This window comes from Stenella coeruleoalba (assembly GCF_951394435.1).
Source record: "Stenella coeruleoalba genome assembly, chromosome: 2".
Taxonomy (NCBI): domain Eukaryota; kingdom Metazoa; phylum Chordata; class Mammalia; order Artiodactyla; family Delphinidae; genus Stenella; species Stenella coeruleoalba.
The window spans coordinates 61,284,292-61,301,220 of NC_137147.1; the positions used below are offsets into that span (position 1 = coordinate 61,284,292).

A 16,929-nucleotide genomic window follows, 5' to 3' on the forward strand; every position below is an offset into this window, starting at 1 on the left:
TTTGTGTAAGCTGACAGAGGACCCACCTTGGTATTACTGGTACATGCAGACATCATAGACAAAGCTGATGTCTCTAACCCCATCAATAAAAGAGGAGCTAAGGTCAATTTTCTTGCCATTAGGATTCACTTGCTTTGGTCCCTCTGGTGACTCACAGTTCCTTCTAGGACCGGGTCACATGACTGTGAGATGGCCACAGAGTTATCTGAAATGCTCTGCTGAGGAGCAGGAAAAGGCCAAACGCTCTATATTGGTCATTGACTTTATCTCATAAACACCCTCCTCTAACCCGCTCAGGTCTCCATCCACCCTGAGCAGCTGAATGCCACCAGCAGGATGCTGTAACATCCATCCTGAACGAAACACTGGAGGTTGTCATGGTGGGAGATCTTTTCTTTCACTTCTATTAAAAGGACATCTCTCCCTCTCTCAATTCCCCACCTGAAATGCTTCCTCCTGGCTTACTCTTTTTGCCTCTCTGAATCCTATAGGACCAGCTTAAATCCCTTCTCCTTCCTGAGATCCTTCCTGATCCTCTGCAGAAAGCAGTAATTGCTCCCTCCGATGAACACCTGGGCAACTTGTGCTGATGCTACTTGACATTTTGGATATTTTCCCTTTTATTGTAAAAATTTTTTTCTCATTTATTTATTGGGTTTCTTGAGAGTGGGGATAATGCCCTGGGTTTTCGTAAAACCTATAGCATCTTATTTCATATGGCAAATATTCAAAAAATACTTGGTAATTTGGGAGAAAAGTATCCAGAAAGGAATTTGACAGGGGGAAATGAACTTAATGAAAATTATTACAGATATTATGAGAAAAATCTATAAGCATGTAATGTTTTTATAATATATAAAACTATTTTAAGTTATTCTCTTGAAAGTTAGACATAAGAAATTTTTCATACCCAACAATGAATGTAGGTTACAAATATGCAAATGCAGAGATGGAGATTCTTTTCTGAATTAGGATCAAAGTCGTATTTTGGAAATCGCTCTCTATGTTCCAAGATTATTTGTTGTATAAACTTACCTGTAGTTATTCCATTGTACTATTTTGTGTTTAGCATTAGTTAATTCATTTGTATCCCAAGTCCCAGATTATCTCATCTACATACAGTAGTCCAGAAATACCAAACGTGGTCCACCTACCTGACCATCAAATCGTGTTCTCGATTCTAGACAGAACTGCTTACTGAGTCTTCTAGGCCAGTGGTTATACACACACCAAATGCACCTCTGGATCCAGAACAGTTTAAATGAGTTAGTCATAATGCTTCATGATCTTCTGATAAGCTCCATGCAATTTAAATTTTAGGGATATAGTTCTTGCCTAGAAACTAACCTCCTAAAAATGATCATGCTAATAGAGATGTAAGTTTGACAAGCAAAAACATTATGAATATTTGTGACATTTTAAACTTTGGCAATAGTAAGTCTAGGGCAGTAGAATATTACTTGCTGGGTTGATGAGGATCAAGAGAGGATCATGTTGAATGTATCATTTAAAAAACCCATTGATTTAAAGAAAAAAACCATCATCCAGCAAACACACCTCTTTTATTACATTTGTTTCCTCCATTCATATTCTGGCATCATTATCTTCACCCAGACTATCATAATTGCCTTCATCATCATTCTGCCCTCCATACTCCCATTCTAATCCACCCAATCAGACAATAAATATTTTGTTAGGAATTTGTATATTTCAAGTACTCTACTGGAAGAATCAACTCCTTCATCTCAGGACGGCTACTCTCCTGCACAATCACGTTCAGCACCTCTCCACTTTACAAACTCAAATGTAATCCAGCCTCACTTTCCAGTCTTATAGTCTACTTATTCTGTTCATATGCCCAATCACTTCAGTGAAAGCAAAATATTCACACTTCTCTGTGATATATGTGTGTGTTTTCAGCATAATTCCCTGGGGCCTAGAACTATAAAATAAATCATTCTCAGAATTAGAAGTTGTGTTCATGTCATAAATCTAACAATCTGGGAAAAGCATCTTAGAGTAGACAATATTAGGGGTGTTTCTGAGAATTTCTATTTTAAAAGGCTTGCTAAAACCGTGGAGGGAAGTACAGAAGGAAGAAGGGGCTTAACTTAGAATTGGGACAAGAAGGTTAAACACAAGGAGTAGGCAGCCTAAAGAAAAGCGAAACTGGAGAACTGGGGTGTAGGGAAATGACAATACTTGTCATAAATCTCATTAGAAACAGACCCCAGGGAAAGACACAAAATACGTAAGACCCTCACACCGGGAACTTCCACATTTTGAAGGCTAGAGTTCTGAGATGCATGATCATACCAAAAACGAAGACGAAAAAAAGAATTTGGCTTTCTAAAATGGGATACATCTTTATTGCGCACAAACTACATGCAGAGCACTGTGCTTCTGTGAAGGTCCAGGTAACCGGAACTACCCCTAGTGACCACTCTGCTCTATCATGAAGTACTGATAATAAATTGTATCACGGTATGACCCGAATTCTTGCTCTAAACGCAGGCTCCTGTCTGCCAGAATGAATTCCAAATTCATAATCAGGATCAAAGTTAGGCCATATTAGCTGCTCTGTATTTTTAAACTTTGTATTAAATTACCATCAAAGAGCACTAATTAAGATAAGAAATAGAGCTACTTATTTGTTTCATATGCATCTTCAGATTTCTGAATTATGCATTAAAACAATCTATGACATCTGTGTGTGCTTTTCGCAAAAGAAAAAAGCATAAATGCCTCAGGGTGCATCTGCCTAGCTAAGAAACAGATGAAAACAACTCTTTCTGCAGTTCTATTAAAGTACAGAGAAATATCATAATTTTAAAGGCTACAAAAATAAGGTAAAGATTATACAAGACAAATAAATCAGTAAAATCTGTAGCAAAACCCAGAATATTTTAGATTAATCTGAAAAGGCTGAGTCTCCTAAGACTTTGAAAAATGAGAAAAGCCATTTGGCAAAATCCTTAACTTGGATTTTTTTTGTTTGTTTGATTTTGTTTCTAGGTTCCAGATTCAGAGATGTGCAACTGATCCAAACAGTTACAAAAGCTTAGGACACAGCTTTCGAATGATTTTCCGCACAGAAGGGTATGTATGGTTCTTTATATATAGTCTGTATGTTGATGTGGGCATTTTAATATATTACTGCACAACGTGTTTTCTCATTTTGAATGATTTCTTTTCCTAGTCTTAGTAGGGAAAAATATTTAAAAGGGTGTCTTCCTATTTTTGTATGTGTTTTTCTGGATAATACGGTTGAAAATTAAATATGTATATGATAGAAACTACCACAAAAAGGATGTTAATAATATCCTTTATGAATAATAGTTTGATGACTAGAGGACAATTTTTATTTTGTGCTATTGAGGCTTTTTAAAGTTCTTATAACTGGGGATATCTAAATGTGATAGTTCTTTATTTTGATTCTTAAATATAGCGCCCAAATGTGTTCCTTGTTTGCATTCTGGTTTATGAATATTCAATCAAAACATATCTTTATCAAAAATTGATGTGTCAGGTTCATCATCCTATCTATTAGATGATCAGATAAATAGAATATTTTTGTTACATAAACTAAAATTGTCTTTGATGTATAGATTCAGTTAAAGTCTCTATTGAGCATAATTTTGCAAAGGATATTAGATGTGCTTTTTGAAGTTGTTTTCGTAAGAGAATTGGTTGAAAATAATCATTATACCAAAAAGATAACAGTAATAATAACAACTAGTACATGTTTAGCCTCTACTATGTACTAGGAATTCTCCATATAACTCTTAGAGTAGGTTCTGTTAGGAGCCATTCCAGTTGGACAGATGAAGAAACCAAGACTCAGAAAAGTTAGTAATTTTCACATATCTGGTAAATCTTGAAGCTGGGACTCAAATCCAGTGAGCTTGACCCCAAAGCCCATGCTCCTAACTCTGTAGTTCACTACCTCTCTTAGCAGATTATACTGGGGCTACTCTTTTGCTAATTAAACATATGTCATTTATGTCGTCTCATGCCAATAGATTCTTTTTAACAACAGCATAGTAATTTATTTACCTACATACTGCAGTTTATTAAATTAATCCCTTTGGTGGCCCATTAGGTTGTTTCCATATTTTCACTATTATAAACAATAGTACAGTATATATTCTCATACTGTTTTTTCGCATTTATGTGTGTATGTGTGTGTGTATATATATATATATATATATATATATATATATATATTTCTATTTTTAAAAATTGCTATCAATGGACTTATAAGATCAAATGATATGCACATTTTATATCATAGATGTTGCCAAATTATCTTCCAAAAAGTATGTACTGACTTTTATATCCTTAGTATTTGAGAGCTCTTACTTCTCCACACCCTCTCAAACACTGGACATTATCAGTCATTATTTGATATATCTGTCACTAATATGCATCTCCTGTTTATAATCTAATAAGTGAAAAATAAAAGTGTCTTAATAGTATTCCTTTGATTGTAACTGGGGTTGAGCATACTTTTATATCATTAGGTATTCTTTCTTTCATGAATTGCTTATTTTGTGTCTCTCGCCCATTTCTCTTAGGTTATATTTTTTAATTAATTTGTAGGAGTTCTGTATATATTATAGGTACTAATCCTTCAACTATTACATAAATTACAAATATTTTCCCCAACTTGTCAGTTGTCTTACAACTATAGTGTCTTACACCTTTCAGAAGTTTGTGAGTTTTGAAGATTGTGATTTTGTGCTTATATCTATCTTTTCCTTTGTGATATCTGACCTTGATGACACATTAAAAAAGAAGGACATCCTCTAACCCCAAGATTACAAACATCTACGTCTGAATCTTTAATCCATCTGTGATTTCTTTTTTTAATGTGCAGTATGGCATATAGGAATTAAATTTTATTTTCAAATGGTTATTCAGTTGTCCAAACACCACTGCTGAAAAAATCCATTCCTTACTCACTAATTGGAAATGCTAGCTCTTTTGTATATTAAACTTCCACATATATATCAGCTAAATTTTCTATTCTGTTTCTCTATTTCCTATTCTGTTTCATTAATTTATCTATCTCTATGCCAGTATCATACTGTTTTAATTGTTTTATCTTTTGAGTGTTTCAGGAATATGTAAAAATATGGCCTGCAGTGTAAAGTCTAAATTCCTTATCAGGTGTACAGAGCCCTTCCTAGGACAGCCCTTGCTTCTTCCAGGCTCATTCCTCGTGCGCAGATCTGTTATATAGCGTGCACCACCCTGATTTATTGAGCTTGTTTTCTGTCTGTCTCCCCTCTCCCACCCCAAGAATACATTTCCCTGAGGCGCACGTCTCATTTCCCTCTGTTTTCCCTATCCCTGTGTTTGGCACTGAGTAGAGATACTCAGTAAATGCATGTTGAACAAGTGAATGAAAGTCATCACACCAACATCATGATGATGCAAAATGAAAAAGAAAGATGATAATTCTTGCTATAGGCCACTCCCTCTGAAGCTGTGATAATGATCCTGAAGGCTGATTAAATATTTTGAGGTCATCTAGTGACACAGAATCAGCAAATTCTTGCTATTCCTCTGGTGATGTGGTACCTAAGTGTCATTGATAATATGCCCGCATTTATGGCGGTTGGGATCAAAATCATGTTCATTTTACCCAGTACATATATATATATAATTAAAGAAACCATAGTTTATTATATAGTCAATAAATTATCTCTTTCCAATAAAACAATAGTGTCAGCATTGCCAAGTTCTGTAAACTGTAACAGATATCTCTGAATTGGATGTGGGAGTTCCTTAGCCAGACTCTTCATTTCAAGTGTGTTTTAGGAAGAATTTGATGTTTCTGCTTTGATATCAAGTAATGTAACAAACATACAGTATGTGTGGTCCCTGCATAGTAAAATTGGCCTTTTCCTCGACTGTATGTTTAATTGCTTCTAAAGCAAATTGACATTCTTTCTGTAATGCCTTTAGATCTGGACATGTTGTTAGCAAAAGTCAGAAAGCTCCAGTCTTAAAGATGGAAATATTTGTAAAAATACCAAAGAGAAAGCTGCCTGTTATTTTTGATACAGAGCAAGAGCATTTCATAGCCTTAAGTTTAAAAAAAAAAAAAGAGGAAGAAAAAAGAAAAAAAAAATCCTTTTAACACATGCTGTGTTGAATTTTTTTCCTAGCAAAACAGTTCCTTTTGATTTTCTTAGTTAGCTTTTACAGTATACTCTGCTTTCAAAGATGGTTTTTCACTCAGGTGCGTAGAGGCCAGTTTGCTCTGTGGCCTGCAGGGAGGATAGTGCTAGTCAGTTTGACTATTAACAATTAAGAGAGCTCATCTGTTCTGGTTCTTCTTTTTTTTGTTTGTTTTTGTTTCTGTTTTTGTTTTAGGAAGAACGCAAGCGCCGCGAGCGCCCGGGAACCCCCAGCCCATCTCCTGATTCTTCTTATCTAATTCCCCCAGCCCCTCAAGTTAAGGGTTTTGAAAGCTAGTCCTTTTCTGTTGTTTAAAAACATTAAAGTCTGTTAAGACACTTAGAATCTGCACAGAGCTCCCATTTCCCCACTGTAAGAAAGTGAAGTGGTATTGTCACCATTCTTAGAGATGCAATTCCCCACCTCTCAGCCCAGAATTCACATTTCTAAGAGACAAGAGCTCAGTCACATGGTTCTGAATCCCTTTACTGCTTCTAAGATTTTTTTTCTTCTTAGAAGCATAGATACATTGTGCTGTTATTAAGGACATAGTTTTTCAACCCAGCTTTACAGAGGTGAAATTAACTTAAGTTTTTAAAACTAGGCCTTCCAAATTGTGAGTAAGGATTTCTGTTATGTGGAATTGTCGTATTTACTTAGCTTTTACCAAAAAGGTCGTCATTGCAGAAAACTGACAGGGAAGGAATTTGTCACTGTTGAGAGTACCTCCATCGTCACCATGATTCTTCATCTTTCTCTGGTTTGCCAGAATACACTAACAGGTCCGTCTAGTATAATCATGAGCCCAGAAGACATGAAGATTTAGCCTAGTTGACTAGGTGCCTTCAAAACCAGTAAGCTTCATTTTGTAAACTCCCCTGGCAAATAGCAGCTGGTATCTCTGTTTACCATGCGTTCCTGCATCACACCTAATTTCCTTTTGCTTCCGAGTATCTCATGAGAGTTCTTCTAGTCTATTTTTGTACTTAGCATTCCTTTAAAGAGAGTGATTGAGATGTTCACAGATGGGTGAGGGTATTATAAGTTATGCTAAAATAAAACCAGGACTGCCCACCTCCTCACTCTGCATTCTCTGAAAATATCTAGTGGCCATTCTTTCTGAAATGAAGAGAAAAAAAAGAGTTAAACAGAACTTAAGATATTCTGGTGACATAGGTAAAGAAAGATATGAAACTAATATTTATTTTCTTCAGTGTACCAGGCACTGTGCCAGGGACTTTTTCATTTCAGCACAGCACTAGTCTCAACACAGCTCAGCATCATTATGTATGTCTGTATTTTGTGTGAGGTAACAGATGATCAGAGAAGTTAAACAACTTCCCCAAAGTCAAACAGGTATTAGTGACATACCATGGTTTTTCCATTACACTGTATCACCTTTCATTAAACACCAAATTTTGTTGTTTATTAAGTGAAAAGAAGACAATGTGGAAGTAGTGGCTGTAAACCTCTAATTTTTAAATAGCTATTCTAAAACCTTTGGTATTCCTACCCTCAAATCACATACTAATTTAAAGCAGCTTTTATCTCTTCCTTCAAGTAAAGTATGGGAGACCAGTATATGGTCAGTCAACCAAATCCTGTCGATTCTGAGGCAGCACCACAAACCTCTGACAACTCCAGACTCTTAATCCAACCATTGTTCCATCTCTTGCAGAGAGCTCCATATCTCTGATGAATTCATGGTTTTCCATCAGTCTGCTCTCATCCTGCTTGTTCCTTAGTTTTCTTACGAGGAAAATTCTTGGGCACTGGTTTGCCCAAGGCAAATAACTAGGAAACAGGAGGTCAGATTAAACTTAGTTTCAAATGAGAAACATGTTGATTGCTGGTGCCTTCAGAAATATGGTATTCTTCAGAAAGTATTACTGTAGAAAATATGTGGTTGCATTTGGGGGGCATTCGAACTGTGTTTTGTTTCACGATTTGTTTTCTGTAACCACTGATGCTGCCCCAAGTATCATCTTACAATCAGACCACTTGGTGATTATAATATTTTCTAGTTAAATGACATTTAAGGCCTCGTTTTATGAGCTCCAGCGTAATTGGCTAATTTGGTAAACTCCAGATGTGTGAGATAATGTGCCACTCGTTTAAGTGCCTTTCAGACGGCATAAATGGCACAGCCCCAGGAGGTATAATCACTCCCTCTTGTTTTCATTAAGAAGGGGAATGAGTGGCTTGTGACACAGACAAATGAAGCGGGGCATCTACGACTCGAAAATCAACGACTTGGTAAGATTTGGACATTTTTCTTTTTACAGGTGGACTCACTCCAAGATCTTTAGCTTAATTTGGTGTCTAGGTGGGTCTGCCTTTTAAAAAGTGGTTTACCTAGTCTAACAGGGCCAGGTAATTTTAAAGCAACCTCTGTAAATAGAAAGACCTGCTCTTATAGAAAACCCCCCTAAGTAAAGTAGTGTCTGGAAACTCTCTCACTCTCACATGGAAGTGAGGGCAAGCATTGGATTTGAAGAGACAGTTTAGGAGATAACTCTTCCCACTACCAGGAATTGTTATTTGAGCAATCAGCAGCCTCACCACCTAAATCAAGTTCCAACTTCACAAGGCCCAGTAGTTGCTGCTACTTTTTCTCTCTCCTTTCGGCCCGACTTCTCATCCAACAAAAACCCACTCATCTACCCAGTATTGGCAAGTTGGAGTGGAGCAGGTGATTCTCGGCATCACCGATCCCTGGATCCTCGGGCTGGTGCCTCTTATCTGACAACAGATCCAGTGGAGGACTCACTGCCACTTAACGAATGCAGAATTTTTACTCAGATGAATAATTACAGACCGTGCCCCAGAACCCTAAGCAGATAATCCACAGTATAAATCAGTTATGTATAGATCACTGGGGATTGACTGGGTTTGCAAGCTTGGTTCACCCAAATGAATTTGATCTTTGGTGGGTGCCAGATGTGCAGTGTGCCTTCTGTGATGAGTTTCCTGGTGCCTTGAGTACCTTCTCTCCTCTCCTTTTTACTTTTCCAAAGAGGCCCTTCCTGGTACCTACTGGACCTCCCTTGAGTGCTCCCTTGTTTGGTTTTCTTTTGTTTCCAGCTTTATTGAGGTATAATTGGCATATAACTTTATGTAAGTTTAAAGTGCACAACATGATGGTGTGATACGTGCATCTATTGCAAAATAATCACCACAGTAGGGCTAGTTAACACACCCATCACCTCACGTAATTACCACTTTTGTGAGAACGTTAAGGTCTACTCTCCTAGCAACTTTCAAGGGTACAGTACAGTCTTGTTAGCTGTAGTCGCCGTGCTGTACATTACATCCCTGCTCCCACACTGAGGAGTTCAGCCCTGGCCTGCCTGGGCTTCTTAACGATGGCAGAACAAACGTCCTCTTTAGTTGGGACAAAAGGAAAACAAGGAAAAAAAAAAACATAGCAGGTGAGAGTTTGGAGAATGAAACTATAGCAAATCCATCTGGCAAATCTTATAAATGATGGAGCCAGGTCCAGAATACGGTGTTCAATAGACTGAAGCCAGTCTTCTCCCAAGCTTTCCCCAGTTTTAGAAAGACAGAAGAGAGATGATCTCAATCCAGGCATGGGCCTACTATTACTATTCTCTGATGATCTGTGCTCCTTTTAAAAATCATTTATCAATACTTTAGTATATTATACTCTTAAAATTTTAGTCATAAAGTATATGTAACGGCTTTTCACGGAAAGCTATGCTAGGAATTTTAAACTCTATTTAGCAATTCAAGGTTGAAATTTTTTAAAAAATGAAGGGTAAGGAGAAAAAAGTACTAAAGAAGAACATTTTTTTAAAATAAAGATGTGAGATATATATATATATATATATATATATATATATATATTCAATGGGATACTACTCAGTCATTTAAAAAGATGAATTATTGCCATTTGCAACAACACAGATGGACCTTGAAGGTATTGCGCTAAGTGAAGTAAGTCAGACAGAGAAAGACAAATACTGTGTGATCTCACTCATATGTGGAATATAAAAATAAAACAGAGAAAATAAATGAACAAACCAATCCAAACAAAAACAAATATGTAGACACAGACAACAGAATAGTGGTTACCAGAAGGGAAGGGATGGGGGGAAGATGAAATGGGTAGAGGGGATCAGCTGCATGGTGACGGATGGGAAATAAATTTTTGGTGGTGGGCATGCTATAGTGTATACAGAAGTGAAATATAATGTACCCAGGACACTTACATAATTATCATTAACATCAATGTTACCTCAATAAAAAATAAATTTAAAAAACTGGCAGTTGAACCCACTGGTACATTACTTAGCATTTCTATTTTACCAAATTATCTTACACTGCTGCTAAAGCAAATAGTTGTTGGTTTAAGCTGTTTTGGGTCGTAAAGTAGTCTTTACAATCAGGGAGTGGATAATGAATTTTCAGAGTGCTCAGATAGCAGCATCCTAGTGCTTCCATGTCCCAGAGTTCTGTTTCCTTTTCTAAATTAGAGGTCTTTTGTTCTGCCCACAGAGTGACCTTTAAAATGGTTTCAGCTCCTAGATTTCCCTCCTGTCATCACCACAGATTGCTAGCTGACCGTCACACTCCCACTCCCCCAGCCTCGCACTAACAATGCTTTCTGACTTAACTGACTGGCCTTTGGCAAGGATTTAAGTGTTGCCAGAGAGTAAGTGAAAACGTTTGCAGTGATGTCGGCCCGTCAGCAAGGTCTGATTAAGAGACCAAACACGGCCTCTCTCAGCGAGCAGTGCTGACAAGAAGGAAGGGAGGACCAGTTGTTTGGGTGGAAGTAGTTGTCTTTTGGGAAGGTTGGTGTCTCGATTCAGAGCCTGAGCAGATATTCTTCATGTTTTTATAGACTGTTAGTGGGGGGTGAGGGGATTTCACATCTCAGTGGGAGATGTCCATTTGAAAATATTTCCAGGCCTTTATTTTAACTTATTCTGGATTTCTGATGGGCTGGATGCATAGTCATCTTGGGAGGAAAAATGTGTTTACAAAAACCAGAATCCTTTTTCTAGGTTGTTGAACTGAACATTTTCAGATGAGAATGAGAAAGAAAATCTCCAAAAACTCTTCTACCTTTGTCTGATTCTCTTATTGTAGAAAATAACTTAGGGATGATTTGACATAGACAAGGTTAAAGGAGTTAATATTTTATCTTCATCATTGATTTCAGCTACTGTCTCTGACTTTGTAGAATTACGGCTTCCAATATACTATCTTTTTTGGTAGGAAGTCTTCTATCCCTGGCCATATGCATATTTGATCTCGTTTTATGTTCCTCAGAAAGAAAAAGGTCACATGGATTTTTAATATTCTTGAACACTGTTAAGAAGTAAAAGCATTGGCAAGATACATACATACATATGCACACGTACATGCATTTAAACTAAATTTAATTGCTTATGGTTTAGATTGCTACGTTTTCTCTGTAAATCCCATGAGTCAAGTGCCATTGGAGCATCCGTGAGTGTGAATTATGATAAGCTTCTACTCAGTTCCTGCTTAGGAATCTGTTTAGTTACCCAGTTACAATGCTCTCATCAGCAGCCCGTGAATTTTTTGTCTAGTCTCATGACTCTAGCTTTACCTCTCCTCCAGCTCTTTCAAGTGGTTTGAAACTGGAAGAAAGGAGAAGGTTCAGATGCTGTTTTTATAATAGTGATTATGTTCCAATCAATGTTTGCCATTTTGGCCCTTTTGCGAAATGTGTCCACGTATCTTACTTCACTTGATGCTCACAAGAACCCTGGCAGGTAGAAAGGTGGGGAGTATGATCTTTAGTTTTCTGGTCAGTAAACTGATAAGAGATGTTAAAGGCCTTGCCCAACACCTCATAGCTGGTGTTTGTTGGGGCAGGCATTCATCCAGGGTCTTCTGCATCCTATATCATGCTCCCCATTCTGTCAGTAACTTAATAGTAGTATTGGTAATAATAGAAGCAACATCTCAGATTTACACTGTTCCCATTGTGGGTTCAAAGCATTGCCACAGATCTCATCTCACTTGGCTGAATAGCATCTGGGAGAGGTAGAGAAGAGATGGTATGGTTGGTTACATTCTACAAATCAGAAAATTTCAGCAGAAAGTAATCTATTGAGATTGCCAGAATAAGAGATTGGATCCTAAGATCAGCACGCAAAGAATACAAAGGTTTAATTTTTTTAATGGCATCTTAGGCAAATGAAATTAGAAAAAATATATATTCTAAAATGTGGCACCATCATCTCATGAAACCAAGGTAGAGGCTTTTGATCCTTAGAGCCCTCTCCAAAAGGAAGTTACAGGATGCAGTTTAAGGTTAAGGCTAACTGCATGAACTAACTCAGTTATTTGACCTGTTGACGCCTTTACCTAACTCAACTTGAATATTGGGTAATAACCAGGAAAACCTCATGAAACATGAGATAAGGCATGTAACCAGAGTTCCTCGGATGACTTGTCAGATGGGGTGGAAATCATCATATGATTGCAATATATGTTGAAATATGTGGTCACCAAAACCTAGAGCAGATGACAGCCATATGCAGTGGCCTAGTTCTCCTGCTGATAAACACTATGTTCATAATTCTTCTCTGGCCACAGAGAACTCATGGGAAAACAAAGCCATAGGTACCAGGAATTCTAATGTAGACACAGCCTCAGTAGTAACAAAAAATGAGATAAAGTGTGGGATGAGTTTTGGAAACTGTTAAAGAGAGTTTGTAAGTTTGTGTTAAGTGAATGAGTTCTTTGATTTCCTTACATAAAGCTTTTCCTAAATTAGAAGAATCAAGAAGCACAGTAAGAGATAAGGCCATGCTCTGCTGTCATTACCATTTTGTATCCTTTAAGTTTTCAGTGAACAGGTCAACATGAATTTCAAAATTCAAATAAAATTCCCAGAAGTTGGCACTATTTATAAAGGAACCTAAATTAAAAGTGTATTGCAATGTAATCCACTAAGCAATAAGACATATCAGTTACTAAAGTTCTGGCTTCATGTGTAAAATAGAATATGTGTTAGATTACAGAATGTTTCTTAACCACTTGTTCACTCCTTAATCCTCATGATCTGGCTTCTGTCTACACCCATGTTTACAAACTGCTCTCTCAGAAGCCACCACGGGACCCGTATCCTCTTCCAGAGAATCTGAGACACTAATGATCGTTAGATGTGCTATTATTTTACATACCATTAGAAAGAAAAAATGCTGACCATTAAACTCCTTGGAGTGATGTGACAAGGGATATGGGTGTTGAATGAGAAGGAGAAATTTTGAATGACTTCCTAATTTTGAGCATGGATGACTGGTGATAGCCAAGTTATGTCATTGGCACATTCAGAAATCTTTGATGATTTCCCGTTGATCCATGTGGTAGGCCATCACTAAGATGGCCCCAATGACCCTGCCTCCTTGTGTTTATGTCCTTGTATAATGCCCTCCTTTTGAGCATGGACTGGGCTTGTTGACTCTCTTTCAATGAAGTGAATATGGCAGAAGTGATGAGATGTCACCTTTGAGATTAGCATATAAAAAAACTGGCATCCATCATGGTAGCCCTTTCTTATTCTTCCTGCTCTTTTGGTTTCTTGCTTTTCTGTTGCCTTGAGGTCACTGCCCTATGGAGGAGCCCATGTGTCAAGGAATTAAAGGTATCTCTGGCCAATAGCCAGTGAGGAACTGAGGCCCTCAGTTCAACAACAACCTGGAAGGAACTGAGTCCTACCAAGGACATGAGTGAGCTTGGAAATGAATCTCTCACCAGTGAAGTCTTCAGATAAAACCTCCAGCCCAGCTGACAGTGTGTCTGCAACCCCTTAAGAGACCTTGAGTCAGAGGCACATGTTCCTGACCCACAGAAAGTGTGTGATAATAAATTTTACCACGAAGTTCTGGAGAAATTTGTTACACAGAAAAAGTTAACGCAATACACAAAAGCAAATCCAAAACACTTGATATGATTTTTATTTGGGGCCCTCCTTTCAGACTTTATCTTATCTAGTGTCATCACATGCATCTTATCTTCAAGCCCTGTGGACCAAATATAACTGCTGAAACGATTTTCTGTGTTTTGCTCATGCACATTTATCAGCCAGAATGGCATTTCGCCTTTTGTCCGGCTATGGATATTCTGCTCATCCATAAATGCCCAGCTCATATGCTACTTTCTCTTTGATTCTTTTTCTCATCATCCAAAATGGTAACAGTTTTCTCCATCTGTTCTCTTATGGCAGTTTTTTTCTACTGTAACAGTTCCCTTCAGAGTCAGAGAAACCTGGATTCAAATCCTATATATAAGTTTTGGGACCTCAGGCAGATTACAATCTCATTGTACTCCTATTTCTTTATTTGTAACATGGAGATAGTAACATCTACTTTACTATGTTGCCAGCACTAAGTATAGGTATATAAATATGCACACAATCATTGTTAGCTAGTTCCATTATTAGTTCCTTATATTATAGCTAATTATTTGTAACTATTCACAATTATTTAAATGTGTGGAACTCTGATGAAATCATCTTTGGGGCTTCTAAAATATACCACACAGTTCTTTGTATATAATCATCATCCAGCTTATGTTTGCTGAATTTAATTGAATGATTGCTATTTCCTTATACTCTTCTGGCCACATTAATATAGAAAATAAATATGGTCAAATCAAAGCAAATGCCAAGAAAAATTTATGGCTCTGGTAATATCATTAAGACCAAGATTCTAAAGATTATAATTTGTATAATTATAATTCTAAAGATTATAATCTATCTCCAGATTAACCTCTTTTAACAGCCTTGGGAAGACAGTAGAATATTTTTAATGGCCATGTGGTGGCTGAAGGTAGGGGGTTGGATTTTGGCATGTGGGTTTTAGATTCAGGGGACTCAGCATTCACAAGTGTTTCTGGGTGGTATTGGGGGATTTAGTTAGGGAAATTGGAAGGGCTGATGACCCAAGTCAGGAACAAACAATTTACTCCCATTGCTTGGAACGTGTTCCGTCTTCACCACTGAACTTATGACACTGCCTGACTGGAGTTTAATAAGCCCAGGAAGCTAAAACAGTACAAATAAAAACCAAATACTCAGGTCAATAAAAAGATGAATTAAAATGAAAGCAAAAGAGTGTCTAAAACAGAATGAGAGGCAAATCAAGTGTTAGAATTTTAAAAGACAATATTAACAGACTTTCGGTTCCAACAACCATAGTAGCTTGCATCAGAGCAGCTCTCCTGCTGAAAACAATTATAAACATTGGACAAAATATACAAACTACTTTTTTAAGGCAATAGAGAGCCACCAAACCAGGCAGAACTTGTGAGGGGCTACAAGACCTGAGGGAAAGAAGCCCATCTCAGTGAGCTCTACATTCACTCTGGCTTTTTCTGTAAAGGCTTTGCTAAGTCTTACAGGAAAGGTTGGGAGAGGAAGATGAGATCAAGTCTTAGTTGAGGAGAGAGATGAGTTGGAGGCTGGCGTTCAGGGCTGGCAAACGGCTGAGACCTAAGAAGCAAAAATCGCAGAGAAGAGAGAAACTGCAGAGGAGTGAACCCAAAGATCTATAAGCAATTTCCCCTTGAGGCATTTGCGAACTCCTAAGCTTCATGGGAGCAGGAAGAAACTCCAAGAAACCCAGCAATAACAAACCAACAACAGACTAACAAAAAAGAAAACCCAAAAACAACAACAAAAAAAAACCCAGAAGTTGAGAAGCTTAGAGATGAGCAGAGATTTAAGCAGCCCCATGATGCTGGGGAGACAAGGTTTGGCGTTCAAGCCCAACCAGGTGGAAGAGTTCTGGTAAACACTCTTGAGTTTGCAGTTGAGACCCAGAATGTCCACTCCTCAGATAAGGGCTATGCCTTAGAAGTAAAGCACAAACTCATTGTCCCTATAAAGCCTAAATCCAGCCTCAGCAAGATGAAGGTGATCTACTAGACTCCATCTGTTTACTAAGAGAAAATTATTCCTCTTTGGGCGGAGATAGCACCATCCAGAGACTCTTTGATTTTTTTTTTATGCACACTGTCCTGTATTCAATTAAAAAATTACAGGATCTTAGGGGGAAAAAGACCAAATAACCACAGTAAGTGACTCAAATTTTGGAATTATCAGACAGGAATTTTAAAATTTAATCTAATTTTTACTGTCGTAAAATATACATAACATAAAACTTGCCATGCACAACCTGCCAAGACTGAATCAGGAGGAAATAGAAAATATGAACAGACAAATCACAAACACTGAAATTGAAACTGTGATTACAAATCTTCCAACAAACAAAAGCCCAGGAACAGATGGCTTCACAGGTGAATTCTATCAAACATTTAGAGAAGAGCTAACATCTATCCTTCTCAAACTCTTCCAAAATATAACAGAGGGAGGAACACTCCCAAACTCATTCTACGAGGCCACCATCACCCTGATACCAAAACCAGACAAGGATGTCACAAAGAAAGAAAACTACAGGCCAATATCACCGATGAACATAGATGCAAAAATCCTCAACAAAATACTAGCAAACAGAATCCAACAGCACATTAAAAGGATCATACACCATGATCAAGTGGGGTTTATTCCAGGAATGCAAGGATTCTTCAATATATGCAAATCAATCAACGTGACACACCATATTACCAAATTGAAGGAGAAAAACCATATGATCATCTCAATAGATGCAGAGAAAGGTTTCGACAAAATTCGACACTGATTTATGATAAAAACCCTGCAGAAAGTAGGCATAGAGG

General features: G+C 37.5%; 1 protein-coding gene across 9 annotated transcripts in view; it reads left to right on the forward strand.

Annotated features, from left to right (window-relative positions):
- The window catches only part of SLC25A21 (solute carrier family 25 member 21), a 533,965-nt gene that overhangs the window by 376,032 nt on the left and 141,004 nt on the right, over positions 1–16,929 (forward strand). For all 9 annotated transcript variants that reach the window (XM_079912925.1, XM_079912920.1, XM_079912921.1 and 6 more), the window contains one exon: positions 3,016–3,099. In XM_079912925.1, the coding sequence (XP_079769051.1) occupies positions 3,016–3,099 (84 nt within the window). The remainder of the gene's footprint in view (positions 1–3,015; positions 3,100–16,929) is intronic.